Source organism: Bidens hawaiensis, unplaced genomic scaffold (assembly GCF_021521415.1).
Source record: "Bidens hawaiensis isolate Kalapana, Puna unplaced genomic scaffold, B.hawaiensis_p1.1 tig00016205_1, whole genome shotgun sequence".
Lineage (NCBI taxonomy): Eukaryota > Viridiplantae > Streptophyta > Magnoliopsida > Asterales > Asteraceae > Bidens > Bidens hawaiensis.
The window spans coordinates 268,134-284,861 of NW_027492478.1; the positions used below are offsets into that span (position 1 = coordinate 268,134).

Below are 16,728 nucleotides of genomic sequence, written 5' to 3' on the forward strand. Positions count from 1 at the left end.
GGTAAAAAACCATTTATACCAATTTACATATTATTATTATTATTATTATTATTATTATTATTATTATTTAGCATGATGCAGATTATCTTTGTACCATCAACTTTGCATTCTTGAGGTTTCTAAGACTCATTACAAGTTGTTGTCTTTCACCCTCTACTTCTGCAAACTTTAGGCTTATTTCTGAATATCTTTCTTGCATTTCCTTTAACTCTACTTCCATACACTTGTTTTTATTTAATAGTTCCGTTACGTCTGGTGACGCCTTCAACGTTTCTTGATCTCCATCGGGTCCAGTGGCAGGGTTTGGATTTTGAGATGAAGATAACTGTGACTAAAAAACATAATTAATCATGCATGTCATATAAAGATCCGTTAATCGTATTTTGAACTTTTTATTATAAACTAGGGATGTGTATGAAAGTATGAAACTGAAAAAACCAGACGGGTGTAAACAAAAACTGACGGTTTGGCTTTATGTTTCCGTAAAGACTGAACCGAATAGATTTTTATTATTTTTATTTCAAATTTTAAGTAGAGTAAACTGCGGTTTTCGTCCCTGTGGTTTGTCCAAATCTGCAGTTTTAATCCAATAGTTTCATATATGCGATTTTCGTCTCTGTGGTTTCATTTCACTTGCATTTAAACCCGACCCCACTAACCCTGTTAACTCTAGTCGTTAAACCAATCAGTGTGCCCCTCACGTGAGGGGCAGTTTGTCCCTTTTATCCCCAAATAAACCTTAATTCTAATTCGCAAGCCCCTCACGTGAGGGGCTAGGGTGCATTTAGGAAAAAAAAAGGAAAAAATTGCCCCTCACGTGCCACGTTGATGGATTAACGACCAGACTTAACGGGGTTAGTGGGGTCGGGATTAATTGCAAGTAAAATGAAACCACAAGGACGAAAATCGAAAATTTAAAACTATTGGACTAAAACCGCATATTTGGACAAATCACAAGGACCAAAACCGCAGTTTACTCTTTTAAGTAATTTATAATAGCTTAATATATATTTTAACCTAAATGTTTTAGCCCAAATGTGTAATAATCAATTAGTTATTGAGTGACATAAAAAAAAGTTAGGCCCAAATTCATTATTATTGGACAACTTTTTTTTTCGGCCCAAAATTTTAGAACACCGAACATAATCCAAACCAAAAACTCAAAAACTGACATTTCGTTTTTTGGTTCAGTTTTAGCCCAAGACCGAACCAACCCATGCACACCCCTATCATAAACTATGTTATGTTAAATAGTTACCTGTGGATTCTCAATGTTTTGATCAAGATCCGTTACTCGCCTTTCCAAGTCTTCGATTTTACGCATAAGATCTTTTTCCTTCTCCAAGAATAAAGCTTCGGCGCGTTCTAATGCAATTTCCTTGAGATTTATTTGATTCTGTTTATAACAAAATTCCAAATTTAGCACAAACATACACAACTTCAACTCATTTACTTATGAACAGGTTAATTTTAAGTTACTTTTACCTTAAAATAAAAGAAAAGCTAAAATGGGTACGGGTCAAATCGGTCAAACAGGGTCGAAAGTTATCTAAAGTCTACATTTTTAATACATGTAATAATATCTTTTATAACTACTAGTATAACAATGGAATACAGATTGTGAGACATGAGTTAGAAAATGCACCTCAAGCAGTTTGACTTTGTCTTTCAAACCGTTGACCTCTTTCGGGCTGCGATAAACAGGAGCAGTTTTATTACTATTATTATTATTATTATTATTATTATTATTATTATTATTATTATTATTTCCTGGCATTGGTTTGCTTCCCTCTTTGACCCTTTTCTCCATACTACTAATAACTTCATCTTTCTTCTTGAGATCACTTTTTAACTGAAATAACTGTTTTTTCAAATTTTCGTTCGCTGACTCGTTTTCTTTACAAAACTGCTTCATGTCATTACATCTTGACTTTAGCCTCTCTATCTCTATTTGCAGCCTCTCAACTTCATTATCTTTCTCAGTTTTAACCTTTTTCAAATCTCGAAACTCGTTCTCCAAACTCTCGAGTTCCACCTTCACTAAACGAATCTCGGTTTCACGCTCGCTTAACTCACCATCAAGATCCTCAATCATGGTGTTATAACTCGCTTTTTGATGTACTATTTGGTTTGAAAGATCAGCAACTTTGTCTTCGTATTGGCGCCCGAGATGGTCAAACTCTTGTTTGACTTTCTTGAGTATTTCCTCAAGGTGTTGTTTCTCTATCCTGAGTTGAACGGCTTCGTCCATCGCTTTCATAGCCGCGTTTTCGTTTCCACGAAAAGCTGATGTCATTTGTATCGATAACTTTCTGAACTCTTCTTGAAGCTTGCCAGCCGTACTAGCGTTTTGAAGTTTGACTTTTCTTAAAGTCTCCTCCGCTTGAATGGCTCGTTGTTCTTGTACAACTTTAGCACGAATCAACTCTTCCGTGTCCGCCTCAAACCTCTCGGCTTGTTTACTTAACTCTTCTTCCAAATTCTTGACTTGTGTTTCCATTTCTTGAATTGAACTAGATTTTGATTTGAGCTCGTTGTGTAAGTTTTCAATACGGGATTCGAGCTCGTTTACAGTGGCGTAAGACGTCGAACATTCATATTGCATCTTTAACTGTTCTTGAAGTTGACTTTGTTCAAGTTTATAAGACAGATCCTGGTTTTCTTGCTTCAAAATCTCGTAGTCGAGAGCGATATGCTCCATTTGCGTTTCTAGCTCGTCTTTATCTCGTTTATATAACTCTATTTCGTTATAAAGATCGATTATCTTTTGCTCTTGTAGATATGCATCTTTCATGCCACTATGCTGTTTAACAATGTCTTCTAACGCCTTTTGATCTTCGTCATCACTCTCGGGTTTAGCGTTGACTTCTTGACATTTTGACTTTGGCGTTGACTTTGACTTTGACTTGAGCATCTCGTCTAAGTCCCGAACCGCAAGAATCAACTCTGCGTTCGACTCTTGTGTTTTCTGAAGCTGTAACCGGAGATTGGAATTCAAATCCTTTTCATATTTCAGTTCTTGTCTAAGCTCGTCCACAAGAGCCAACGAATCCCCTCCCTCGGTCAACAAATTACGGTTGACTTTGACTTTGACTTTCATCTTTTCACATTCTTCTTTCAACTCATTTCTCTCTTCCTTAAGTGAAACTATCTCTTTCGAAAGATCTTGACTTCTTTTGCCCTCTTTAACAATCTGTTTCCGAAGAGTTTGAATCTCCATCTCCGAGACCTCAGCCTGCCGAGCTAAAATGACTAATTCGCCCTTGAGTTTTTTTATGACATCTTCTGGAGACCCCTCTTCATCTACACTTAACTCATGAACCGAACCGTCTAACCAATCCCGTTTAGTGCTCTTACGTTCGGGTTCCCACGGTGTGTCGAGTCCCGAGCTGCTATCGGAACCTGAAAGCGTGATGTCGGATACACTCGATGCACCATGATCTCTACTAATGTTATCGGTTAACACCCCGTGATCCTGATTAACAATGTAATCACATATAAGATATTTTTTCTAAATATAAATATTTAGTATAAATGAGACTTACTTCAATAGAATCACTTTGTATACTTTCTTCTATATCACCATTACTTAAATGAACCTTATTATTATTATTATCTTCATCCACATTTTCACTTTCGTTAACCTCACTGCAACAGTTTTACAGTTATATGTTAAACATCATGAAATGATTAAAATTTAAAATTTAAAATCCATGTTTACCTTTGATCTTGCACTCGTTGAATCGATACCTAGTTTAACGTTAAACAAACATATACATCCGTTAAACATGAACGACTAAACGAAACAATCCACCGACAAATATTAACAAAATGATAAAAGAACTCACATGCAATACACTTGAGGATTTTGCATATTTGAGAGGCATAGAAAGAGAAGCAGCCTTTGCAGCCTCACTATACTTCGAAAAATCAAGTGACGCTTCGCCAACAACTCCAAAAACCGAAGTACCCTGCAAAAATGTAAAAAAATAAAAAAATAAAAAATGCATAACATTATAACTAATATCTAATCAAGAATATTCAAGAGTTTTTTTTATTAGGAAGCATGAATATAATTTGTACCGTTGCAACAATAAACCGATATATTTTCTCGTTGATCTTTCCGGTTTTGTGATCTTGTGTGAGTTTCACAGTTTCATAATGTGGTTTTTCCCAGTAACAACTTCCATCTTTAACTTTTGTTTTCTCTAGTCTTGCAGTTGGTTTTCCAACATCACTAGGTATCACAGCTATTGTTAATGCATCACCTCCAATTGATGCTAACTACATGTACAAAAACAATAATCATATTTACATTATTATGGCTTATAGCCTTATAATACAATGTTACAATACTGAATAACAAATCTAAATATTTTGACCATTTTTCATAAAAGTACCAATATGAAAATTAACACATTTAGAGATATTAATTTTTTTTTTTTTTTGGAAATAATATGAAAAATTAAATACATAAATTAGTAATTCTTAGAAGGAGAATGCCTACTAATACATACTATATCGAACCGAAACAAAAACCGACGGTCTGGTTTTATATTTTTTCATATTTTTGTAAAAACCGAACTTTGGTTTTGCATATACTAAAAACAGAAAAACCGAACCGAATTTCCAGATTTGCATTTTTTTTATTTAAGTGATTTATAAGAAAGTAACAAGTGTGTAACTTAAATATATTATCACAAATGCAAAACAATCAATTATTTATTAATTAATTAATAAAATGATTTAGGCCAAAATTCATTATTTTTGTCCAAATTTTCAAACTCAAATGGAAAAACCGAAACCGACCCAAGTTTCGGTTTCGCCTTTTCGGTTTAGTTTTAACCCAAAACCGACCCAAACCGAACTATGCACACCTCTAACTTCCTCTCTTAGTCATTTCATCAACACAACTAATATGTACTAATTTGATGACAAATCATATACTCCATATAAGTTCATATACTCACCAGAGTTGCATGAAACTGCAACTTGAACACAGCTTTGATCTTGTTCTTGTCACTCCTCCATCTAGTAGACTTGAACATATTGTATCTCTATATATGATATATCTCACTATCACTCTTTAAGTATATAAAGTTGACATTTTGATTATGTGTTAAGTTAAAGAAAGAGAATTTGTACATTGAAGAACTTGTGAATGTATTTATGAATGAGAGCCTGAAAGCTCACAAGAACATAAGGTGTAGATCTATAAAAGATCTTCAGTTTCTCTCTCTGGGTTGATATATTTATTTATTAATAAATAATAAATAAATATATTTTTAATAAATAAATAAATATAAATTGGAGTGTTTGACAATTGACATTGACACATTGTGCATCTACAGTTTGTTGGAAATTAATAATAATAATAATAATAATAATAATAATAATAATAATAAAAGTTTATTATTAAATGTTTGCTCCAATGCAGCATTTGGAGACAAAATAAGAAAAAAAAGGGAAGCTTCTCTTTTATATTTTTATTATGTCATGTAAAGAATCATATTGTTTTTTTTATATTTTGTTATATAACAAATAATGATTTACATTTTGTAGTTATAAGTTATAACATAGAATTCAAAAGTTTATAAATAATTCAATATATAAGATTATAATATGTATATTCGATAAAGTATTGTCTTAAAGTTAATATTGTTAGCCGATAATAAGTAAAAGTAACTGAATGATTGTATATGTAACTGGAACTTTTTCTTAAACCTTAACGTAAGATGTTATTTTGCATGTCGTTCTCGTCTTTCACACAACGATACATCAGCATTTTCTCTTTTTTCTCGTTAAATCTCTAACTTATCTTTTAATTATGAAAATGTTATATTTTCTCATCTCTCTTGTCCCATAACTTTATTTTGGTTAACTATAAATAGATATTGCATCATGTAGCGTATTGTTTGACATACACATCGAATTGGTTTTCATTTTAGCGGTATCATATGGGCGAGAAAGTGTTCCCGCGGGTACCATATGGTCACCTCACTTCTACTGCTATACTTGTAATTCTTTAATTATAATTGGTTTGTTTATTTTTTTTAGAGTTAGTAACTTGTAATTGTTTGCATTTTTAAATAGACTACACTTTTATACCCAAGAATCTTAATGAATTTTTTAAGTTTTTTTTAAAGTTAAATTAATAATATCAAAAGTCAAATTTTATGGGCTAAAATTCGGTTTAGATGATTAAAAAAAACATTAATTTCTTTCTATTGAAGTATAATTAAATATTTAAATCTAATAAATTCTCATTGAATGGTATGTAGAACATTAAAGTGCAATTTTATTGAAAGAGTAAACAAGTTAAAGATAGAAGAAACAAAGTCAAGAACAATCAAGTAGTTCTTTTTTTTATTTTTTTTAAAAAAAGTTATATTATTGTATATCCATTTGTGATTTAGCTTTTAAGTATTATATGTTTACTTTTTATAAAAAAATTGTATATAGACATATTAAAACTAGATAATACCTCACTTATAAAATCTCTAATTGTAAAAAGACTCAAGTTTCAATCAGGTTCTTTGTTATAAAATCTCAGCCACATAACTCGATATCACAATGGTGCCTTGGATGGTTTAAAAGGCGGGTTTATCTCATTTCAAACAATCACGTTTTTTAAATATCTAATCACAACGTGTTTATTAAAGGGCGTGTTAGTTAAAATCCATTGTCTACATGACAGTGATATGACGCTTTAATTTAGTTTCTTTCGGTTAATTCACAACGAACTGTCTTAGTATATAAAGTTTAATTAGCATTAAAATTTTACCCATTTGATTGTATGTGTGTGTTTTATGTTTTTGTTTGTATGTTAGCTATCAGTAAATTAAATGAAAAGCTTTGCATCTAGTTACCCACCAATAAAATAAAATATAAAGGTTGGCATCTATCTACTCCCCACCAATGTTTTCATAACTGAACCGGACATCGAACCGGATGGCCTACCGGTTCAACCGGTCGAACCGGTCGAACAAATTTGGTCAAAAAATGACTGATTAAGCTTAAAAAAATGTTTTTTTCAAAAAAAAATATTTTTTTTCTTAAAAAACCGGTTCAACCGGTCCGGTTTTCCGGTCCGACCGGCCGAACCGGTTCAGACCGGCCGGTTCCCTGTCAGCCGAGCGAACTATGTGAACCGGACCGGTCGGTGGACCGAATCCCGGTCGGACCGGTTTGACCGGCCGGTCCAGTCCGGTTTCAACAACATTGCTCCCCACACACATTTACAGAATAACACGTGATGTTATTTATTTTACAAAAGTTATAAAATATATTGTTGACTTGGTACTATTGGCCCTTTTGATTTTAATTATAGCATCACCATAAGATGGATAATATTAAAATTAAAATTTATTAAATGTTGGTAAGTTAGTCATAATTGTTAACTCATACGAATGTTGTTGATTCAATCTCTTCAACAACCTTTGAGAAAATCTTGTTATTATGTGCTTTTCAAAGGAATCATAACATGGCTAGAAAGATGTTTTGAATCACCAATTAGTTAATAATGTGATATCGATGTTTGTTTCCGGGGAGTTTGATGTCTTATCAAATGTGTTACGCATATGTTCATGTATATATATAGATTAGATTGAAGAAGTGTTTGAATAATCGGTTTAAAAAGTGATTAAACAAAATTAAAATCGTTTAAAACTGAATAGAGTTACATAATTGATTTTCAGTTCGGCTTAAAACCAAACGGCATTAGGCAATTACATATTTGAAATCAAAACCAAAGAACTTGAAACATTCTGAATTTTTTTTTTGAAAAATCAGGTTTTTCTGTTTAATACAGAAATTAAGCCAAAATCGAATTCGGTTTTCATGATAGCCAACTCATACAAAAATTTATGGAGGTTCCCATACCTGGAGACGACAATTCTTGTTATGTAATATTGGCATATTGCCTTCGAGACTGATTTTATTAACAACAAATATTCATGTAAACTATTTATAACTGTTTTGACAAAAAATAAAAGGTTATGTTATTTATTTGTCTAAAGGCATTGTCGAATAGAAATAATACCCATTTTGCTCAATGTTAAAGTGAAGTTAAAGTGTCACGTCACTGCCACATAGGTTGTGAGAGCTTTAATCTTAAAGCCCCGTTGTGATTTAAATCCCCTTAAAACCTCATCCCCTTAGATTTAGCCCGCCATTTGGCAACATTATTGCATTTGTCACTTGTTAAAATTTTGCAGCCCACGTCCATGCAGCCTCGGCGCAGTGTTTGGGGCGGAAAAACCCCGCCACATCAGCCATATGATCCCCTTCATGAAGCCCACAACAGTAGGACTAACAATTTGGTACATGAATGAGCATGTTTAGCAAAAAAAGTGCACTATGCAATTTTATATTTTTCACCTTCTTGATACATAAAACATATTATAACTGTCAAAGCTAAGTATTAAACAAGTCGTTTTGATATTTAATACTTTTATTAATCATTAATTGCGTGACCTGTTAAACACGATAAAACACACTTTGCCAGCCCTACACAACAGACAGGCGACAGCCTAATAAAAGAGAAAACCACACACGTATATATCTGAAAGTGACATTACAATGCTACTATATAACTATATAAGTATATGTGAAGTTTAAAGAGAAGGGCATAATGGTCATTTCACATGTTAATGCGATATAGAAGGAATCAAACGATGGTTGAGGACGAGAAGCTGGTGACCAATAAAAAGGACAGCTTAACAGTTCAGTGGGCCCACACATAACACAGCTAGCTCATATTTATTTACTCCGTATTAAAGAATAAATATTTGTGAGATTAGGAATGAGTAAGAGGATGTTATTGGAGACCGTGGATTGGGTAACTGGTAAAGATTTGCCATTACCAAAAACAACATGTGAGTTACCTTGATAAGGAGCCGCATTGTCAAGAGATTCATACGATGGAGTCATGTGATCTATAGCTCCTGAATCAACATTCCAATCGGGAGAAGAGTTTGAATAAACAATTCATGGCTTTCCGCTTGTGAGAGTAAATCGCGGAATGTAGGTGCGGGTTTGATGGCTCAAATGGTAGTGGAAAAAGTCTCAAATGATGGTCCGAGACCACAGAGAAACCAATGACTCCTTTCAAAATCAATAACTGGTTGTCCAATGGCCGAAAGTTGGTCACAGATTATCTTAAAACGCCTGCCAAATTCAGTGACCGTAGAGGAGCCTTTGGTAAGTTGGCGAAGCGTATCACGTAAAGAATGAATACGTTCAACCGAAGCATTGCTATAAGTGGATTCGAGTGTGGACCAGATTTGATGAGCACTCGTGATGCCAAGAACCTCTGCGGCATACTCTTCAGTGAGCGATGAGTTGAGGATGATGATTGTACGTTGTTCATTATCATCCCAAGTAGCGGCTTCAGGATTTGGAAAAACCTTTTCGTTGATGGTAACTCAAGTCCCGTATCGATAATCAACACACGAATTAAACGACTAACTCTCGTTTATATTAATCAGAAAATATAACTCTAAAAACTGATTACAACTCTATCAAACCCTAACTCGGTTTGACTCTTGATGAACCCTAATTCGGTTACATCTAGATGAACCCTAACTCGGTTACATCTCGTGTGTGTCTCTTGGATGAACCCTAACTCGGTTACATCTCACAACACACAATCTATATTGTCAAACCATGACATGTTTATATAGACTAATCTAACTTTCTAGCCAAGACATAACTATTATAATCACAATACAATTAGGAAACATACCATAACTGGGAAACATAACCAACTATGACCAGCTTGTCAACATTGGTCTCTCAAGTTCACCGACTTGTGACTTGGAGTCTGAAATTATGTCCAACAATCACCCCCTAATTTCTGACTTGAAATATGCAGATCTTTGTCTCCAAACTTGTCTTCTTCACATGTCTGATTCGAACCATGACCTACCATCTTCCCCTTGATCTCCTCGGAACTTTTCTTGATCCATAGGTGTGTTATTCGGTTCCCCCAAACTCAACTACCTCTGTGATCTTGTCCCCGACCATTCACTCGGCCGTATGAAAACGCATAACCACTCCTTTGGCTATGATTCCGGTCATCTAATCGAGCGAACAACAATCTTCCTTGATCTTCTTTTGTTCCATAATCAAACACACGAGCACATCGTTCAAATCAAAATCTTACAAACTTGATTGCTTCACACAACCGACTCAATTTCTGATTAATGTCACAGATTGACAATTTTTTCTTCACCGGTATCACAACGCACCACCCGAGTCACTCAGGTAAACACCGGTATCACACTATACCACCCCGAATCGCTCAGGTAAATTTCACACCTCTCACAGGTGATCAATTTTTCACGCAATCTGAATCGCTCAGATTGATGTCCCGTAGTTGCCTCGCACAACCCCCTTTGCTCCACTTCGTTGGAACAATTAACAAACCAATCAATCCGTCCTGAACCTCTTTTCAGAACCAAACACGCTTGTTCAAACTTTGGTTAAAACCTAACTCGTTTAACCCGTATAAAGCAAACTCTGAATTGAACCTACTCGTTCAACCCAAATAAAACACAAACACCAGCCAAGCCACACTTGCTCAACCAAACTTGTTCGCTTGGAAACTTGTACTCCAAAGGTAATTAATTAGTCAAAAATATTCTTTTCCTTTGTCCGTAATAAAAAATCGTTACTTTTCTTTGCAAAACAATTTCCCTTTTTATTCCTTTGACTTTGCAAAACCTAAGAGCCAATCAAAACAAGAATTCTTTTTCTCATTGCTTGCTGTTACTTCTCTTCACGAGAACCCAATTTCTTTTTTTTTTTAAATTCTATCGCAATACGTAGCAGACCACTATTCGGAAACCCAACTCGGTTCCGATACGCGTAGATTGATAGCTTCTCCTCAAGTCACCGTTCGCCGCTGACCGATTATCGATTTCTTGAACTTGGCTCTGATACCAATTCAAGTCCCGTATCGATAATCAACACACGAATTAAACGACTAACTCTCGTTTATATTAATCAGAAAATATAACTCTAAAAACTGATTACAACTCTATCAAACCCTAACTCGGTTACATCTCGTGTGTGTCTCTTGGATGAACCCTAACTCGGTTACATCTCACAACACACAATCTATAATGTCAAACCATGACATGTTTATATAGACTAACCTAACTTTCTAGCCAATACATACCTATTATAATCACAATACAATTAGGAAACATATCATAACCGGGAAACATAACCAACTATGACCAGCTTGTCAACATTGGTCCCTCAAGTTCACCGACTTGTGACTTGGAGTCTGAAATTATGTCCAACAGTAACAGTGGGTGAAGGTTTGGGAAGAGAACCATCTATGTGGCCACTTAGTTTGTGGAAAGTGAAAATTGGCAGCATGTGGTTTCTCCATAGGAGATAATTGGTGGAGGATAGTTTCATATTAATCATATGTAGGATGGTATTCATTGATGATTCTTGAGAGGAAGAAGAACTGGATGAAGCCATGGATATGATCCCAAGAAAAAGAAAAGAAAGCGATTAGGGTTAGAAAGAAGCGGTTGATACCATGACAATTTGATAAAATCAACCTCAATGATTAGGAGGTTGTTACAATCTTTTTATATAAAGAATAAATACAAAATTTACTCCTATAATTGAGGAGATAACAAACGTAAATTATGGTTACATATAAATACAATAATGACAAATATTTATTCTTTAATACTCCGTATTAAACCTTATTCTATATTTTTTTAATATAAAATTTGCATAGAGTAATAGTATGTTATGGGTGATGAAGGAAGCTGAGGTTTCTTAATAGAGACTCGTGTTTGATCTTTACTTACAACAATTTAGAAAGAGCATGAATGACTCAATGAAGGAAGACAAGGATTCTTGTGATCTCGGGTTTGATCCTAAGGTGTTCGAGTTTTACCATCAGTGGGTTTTCCACGAAACTGAAGATAACTTGGAGGTGCTTAAGGGATATGTACGGGTGGGTTGGCCAGCTAGCGGTAGCTTTTTTGCTATTAATTCACCACGTATGAACTCATGAAGTACTTAGACAATTCTCTATTTGTTGGTTGTTAAAAAAATATTACAACATTACGTGTTAGGTTTTTTAAGGTGTTGTAAGAAGAGTCGCTTAAAGTTTTAGTTAATGTTAAAATATCAGCTTTAGCCTATACACACTTAAAAACTTATGGAGGCGAATTTATGATATAACTTGAGAGCATCATACGAACTTAATATGAAAACCGCGAGTTTGGATTTAGCCTAAATGGGTCCTGGCCAGCTTCGGGTTGAACCATGGACACAATTGGCTAAAGGACCAGAATCGAGTCGACCCGTGGTCTTGTTTAATTATACGAGTTGTGTTCGTATCAACCGACCTACCCTTTTTTTTAGTTTTTAAAAATTTGTTTTATACCAGTTGAGTTTTGTTATGCCAAAATTTTAAACTTTCAAAAACTAGTATAGTCTAATCATAACTGCTCAAAAAGATAAATGTAACATGTGAATTTAAATATATAGTCATGTTAGACGTGTCATGATCGTATAAACCAACAAATACATATGCCGTGTTTGAAGTCATGTACGTGACACGATTTCGGATCAGTGGTGTATCGGTTTGCTCACCACACCCAACATTACGCGTTTGATTAACATCCCTACTAAAACCAGTGTACACCGAACACATTTTGCTTAACTCGTTTTTCCTAAACATGTCAAAGAGTTTAACGAGTAGTAATCAAGTTGTAAGCATGTTAATCGGGTTGGTGGGTTATACATAATGGATTAAAAAAGTCATAAATGAGTCGATCTATTTGATTAAACAAGCTACTACACCCACATGTTTTAATAAAGTTGGTTTAACATATCAACATGGACACAACACAACACGTTTAATTATATAACTTAATCCTAAGTACGTCCTAACATGATCCATTGAAGAAACACTAACCGGACCCCAGACAGATTACTGGTAACCTGGGGGTTGGAGAGATGTTTCCCACGAGGGGTTAGACCCTTGGAAGATGGTTCTTCTGATAACCTGCAAAACAGACACCGTGAGCTCGTCACTGAGAAGGGGGGGTTTCTCCTTGTGACCACCCTCCGGCGTGAGAATCAGACTAGATTGCTCTTTAAATATAAAAGTATATTAAGAGATTGCTAGAGCAGATATCAGGTATAATATGATGATAATGTGATAATGTAATGTTGTGTTGAGATGATCATACCATTTGGGGTATTTATAGCCGAAGGTAGGTTTCCAAGGAGGTATGGCCGGCTGCAACAGTGTTCCTGTTCATCAACAGTAGCCTACGCACGTGCCCTGCTGGTAGTTGGTGGGTAGGCAGCGGCTGATAGTGACCAGGCCTGCTGTATACTATTCCCTTTCCACCAACTGCCGGCTACGCACGTGGTATGACAGTAGTTGGTGAGTAGGCAGCGGCTAATAGTGATACAGTACAGGAGCAATGCTGCTCGCCATACTGTATCAGTGAGCTGTCGTATCTCTGATCAGATCTTTCGCCCATACCTCGTCAGGTACAGTAAAAGATCCTTCAGTATACAGACTGGCTTATTTGGGCGGGAGTATTCCCCCTCCCGCCTCTGTGCGGGATTGCTCCCGGCTTTGCTCATTCCTTCAGGTGACACTGAATGATCGAGAGCTAAGTACCTTGTGCGTGTAGCCATGCTGCGCGGGTGGCCTTCCCTCATGGCTTGTATCCGAGGCTGCGGGAACAGGCGGAGTCCTTCACCATGGGAGGCATTTCCTGCGGGAACAGCTTGCGTACTGCGCGTAAGGACGTCACGTCTCTGAGCATGGTTGGTCCTGCGGATCCAGTTGGTCTCTGCGCAGACGTCCCTATTTAAGGTGAGTCTTGCGGGTCCAACTGGGCTCTGCTGGGACCTACCTCTTCACATACCTAGCACCCGTAAGACGGCCGCGGGTACAGTGTTAAGGGAAAACCCTTCACATACCTAGCACCCGCAGGGAATTGAAGCCAAGTATTCCTCGGCAACCAAGTAACTATAAGACGGGTGCGGGTACAGTGTAAAGGCAAAACCCTTCACATACCTAGCACCCGCAGGGAATTGACGCCAGGAATACCTTGGAAGTAAAGTAACCGTAAGACGAGCGCAGGTACAGTGTCAAGGCAAAACCCTTCACATACCTAGCGCTCCGCTGGGAATTGAAACCAAGAAGGATCTTCTGGGCAATGCTTGCGGAAATGGAAATAACATCCCCGCATAGCGGGAACGTCGAGAACTACGTTGTTTGAAGCTCCAGGATGGAATTGGTGGTCTTAACATAATTGATCACTATGTTCAAAACTACCAAAACCTCATGGAAAATCCATACAACTGGGACTCAATGCTCCTGACTTGCGAGGAGGTTACAGACCTACCCGCATCATACCCAAAGACCAAGCAGGAAACTCGGGCATTTCTGCAAGTGACAAGGACTTCCGCGGAAAGAATCCCCATGGAAAACCTTACAAAACCCTTTTCAAAACCCTTTGCTTAAGTCCAAAAGTTCACCTCACTTTATTAAACACGCATGAGAAGAACATTGGACTGGGGGGACTTGAAGAGGTAGGTCCCAGCAGAGCCCAGTTGGACCCGCAAGACTCACCTTAAACAGGGACGTCTGCGCAGAGACCAACTGGATCCGCAGGACCAACCATGCTCAGAGACGTGACGTCCTTACGCGCAGTACGCAAGCTGTTCCCGCAGGAAATGCCTCCCATGGTGAAGGACTCCGCCTGTTCCCGCAGCCTCGGATACAAGCCATGAGGGAAGGCCACCCGCGCAGCATGGCTACACGCACAAGGTACTTAGCTCTCGATCATTCAGTGTCACCTGAAGGAATGAGCAAAGCCGGGAGCAATCCCGCACAGAGGCGGGAGGGGGAATACTCCCGCCCAAATAAGCCAGTCTGTATACTGAAGGATCTTTTACTGTACCTGACGAGGTATGGGCGAAAGATCTGATCAGAGATACGACAGCTCACTGATACAGTATGGCGAGCAGCATTGCTCCTGTACTGTATCACTATTAGCCGCTGCCTACTCACCAACTACTGTCATACCACGTGCGTAGCCGGCAGTTGGTGGAAAGGGAATAGTATACAGCAGGCCTGGTCACTATCAGCCGCTGCCTACCCACCAACTACCAGCAGGGCACGTGCGTAGGCTACTGTTGATGAACAGGAACACTGTTGCAGCCGGCCATACCTCCTTGGAAACCTACCTTCGGCTATAAATACCCCAAATGGTATGATCATCTCAACACAACATTACATTATCACATTATCATCATATTATACCTGATATCTGCTCTAGCAATCTCTTAATATACTTTTATATTTAAAGAGCAATCTAGTCTGATTCTCACGCCGGAGGGTGGTCACAAGGAGGAACCCCCCCCCCCCTTCTCAGTGACGAGCTCACGGTGTCTGTTTTGCAGGTTATCAGAAGAACCATCTTCCAAGGGTCTAACCCCTCGTGGGAAACATCTCTCCAACCCCCAGGTTACCAGTAATCTGTCTGGGGTCCGGTTAGTGTTTCTTCATCCATCTATCAAACGAGTTAGATGTAACAACCCAACTCCTTATTTCTCGACCCGACGCAATAATCAAAAGTTGTGAAAAAATATAATTGTATCATAGAGTAAGTTATTAAGTCTCTCACACATTATAATTTACCAAAACTTGCGCAACAAGCAGAGGAATAATATTAAAGTTGTGAAAAGAGTGTAATTTTTTTAATATCATCGTGCCTGTCACGGATTCTAGTTATAATATAACTCTTTACTTTAAAACTTGAGGTTGTATAGTCGTATTAAAATATATTACCATAGTGTTTGATACAATTATATCTGGTCAACTAAAGTTATGGGGACAACTCAATTATCATATGCACGCAAAAGGAAAATCACCCACACACACATGAATATATTGTGCTTTTTAGTGACTGATTTGGTATTGTAATGAACTTTAATTACGTCATTATTTTTTCCTTGTTATAACGGTGTGTTAACACATGATGTATACAACTTTATGTGCGTATATTGTGGTAAATATGTGTGTAGTTAATAACTGACAGAGTCACAAGTACCCTTCTCATTAAAGTTCATGCATGTACACATGGGGTACTATCAAGTCTCAAGCCTACTTAGACACTTAGACCATGTGTAGTTATAAAGCTCCATTACCAGGGGTTATGCGTCACGTGGCGCCCAGTCAGAGTTATGGTTTTGTACAAAAACAGGCTGTAGTCATAACTCTCCACTATCAGGGGTTATGCGCCACGTGACGCCCAGTAATTATCAATTTTAATATAATCCAACGGCTCCAAATGGCCCCAACAACTATTTTTTTGGATTTGTGTGCCATTTCTTGCGTTTTGTATACAACGCAGCCAAAATAACATATCCCATAACGCGGGGAGGGGGGGGGGAGGGGGGGCGGTGTACCCCCCACGTTTTCGGTCAAAGCGTTGTGGCAACGTTGCCACTACACATGGTCTTATATATCATGTATCTAAAAATAAAACAAATATATATTTTATTTACTTGTGAATACTATTAATAATAGTCTTATTCATACTTCATACTATGGATAAGCATTTTATTCCAAATATTCGTGCTCGTATTCAGTGGCGGACATACCACAAGGCCAGCCGTAGCCTCCGCTACGGCTCAAATTTTTACGGGTAGTGTAAAAAA

General features: G+C 37.0%; 1 protein-coding gene across 1 annotated transcript; it reads right to left on the reverse strand.

Annotated features, from left to right (window-relative positions):
* LOC143550984 (uncharacterized) lies at positions 1-5,271 on the reverse strand. The gene is made up of 8 exons (XM_077041527.1): positions 4,971-5,271; positions 4,084-4,284; positions 3,849-3,971; positions 3,722-3,750; positions 3,546-3,648; positions 1,646-3,475; positions 1,259-1,396; positions 1-325 (listed from the first exon to the last, which is right to left on the reverse strand). Exons 1-8 carry the CDS (start codon positions 5,046-5,048, stop codon positions 83-85), a joined length of 2,745 nt encoding a protein of 914 aa, XP_076897642.1. The 5' UTR covers positions 5,049-5,271; the 3' UTR covers positions 1-82.
* Positions 5,272-16,728: the final 11,457 nt, after the last annotated feature.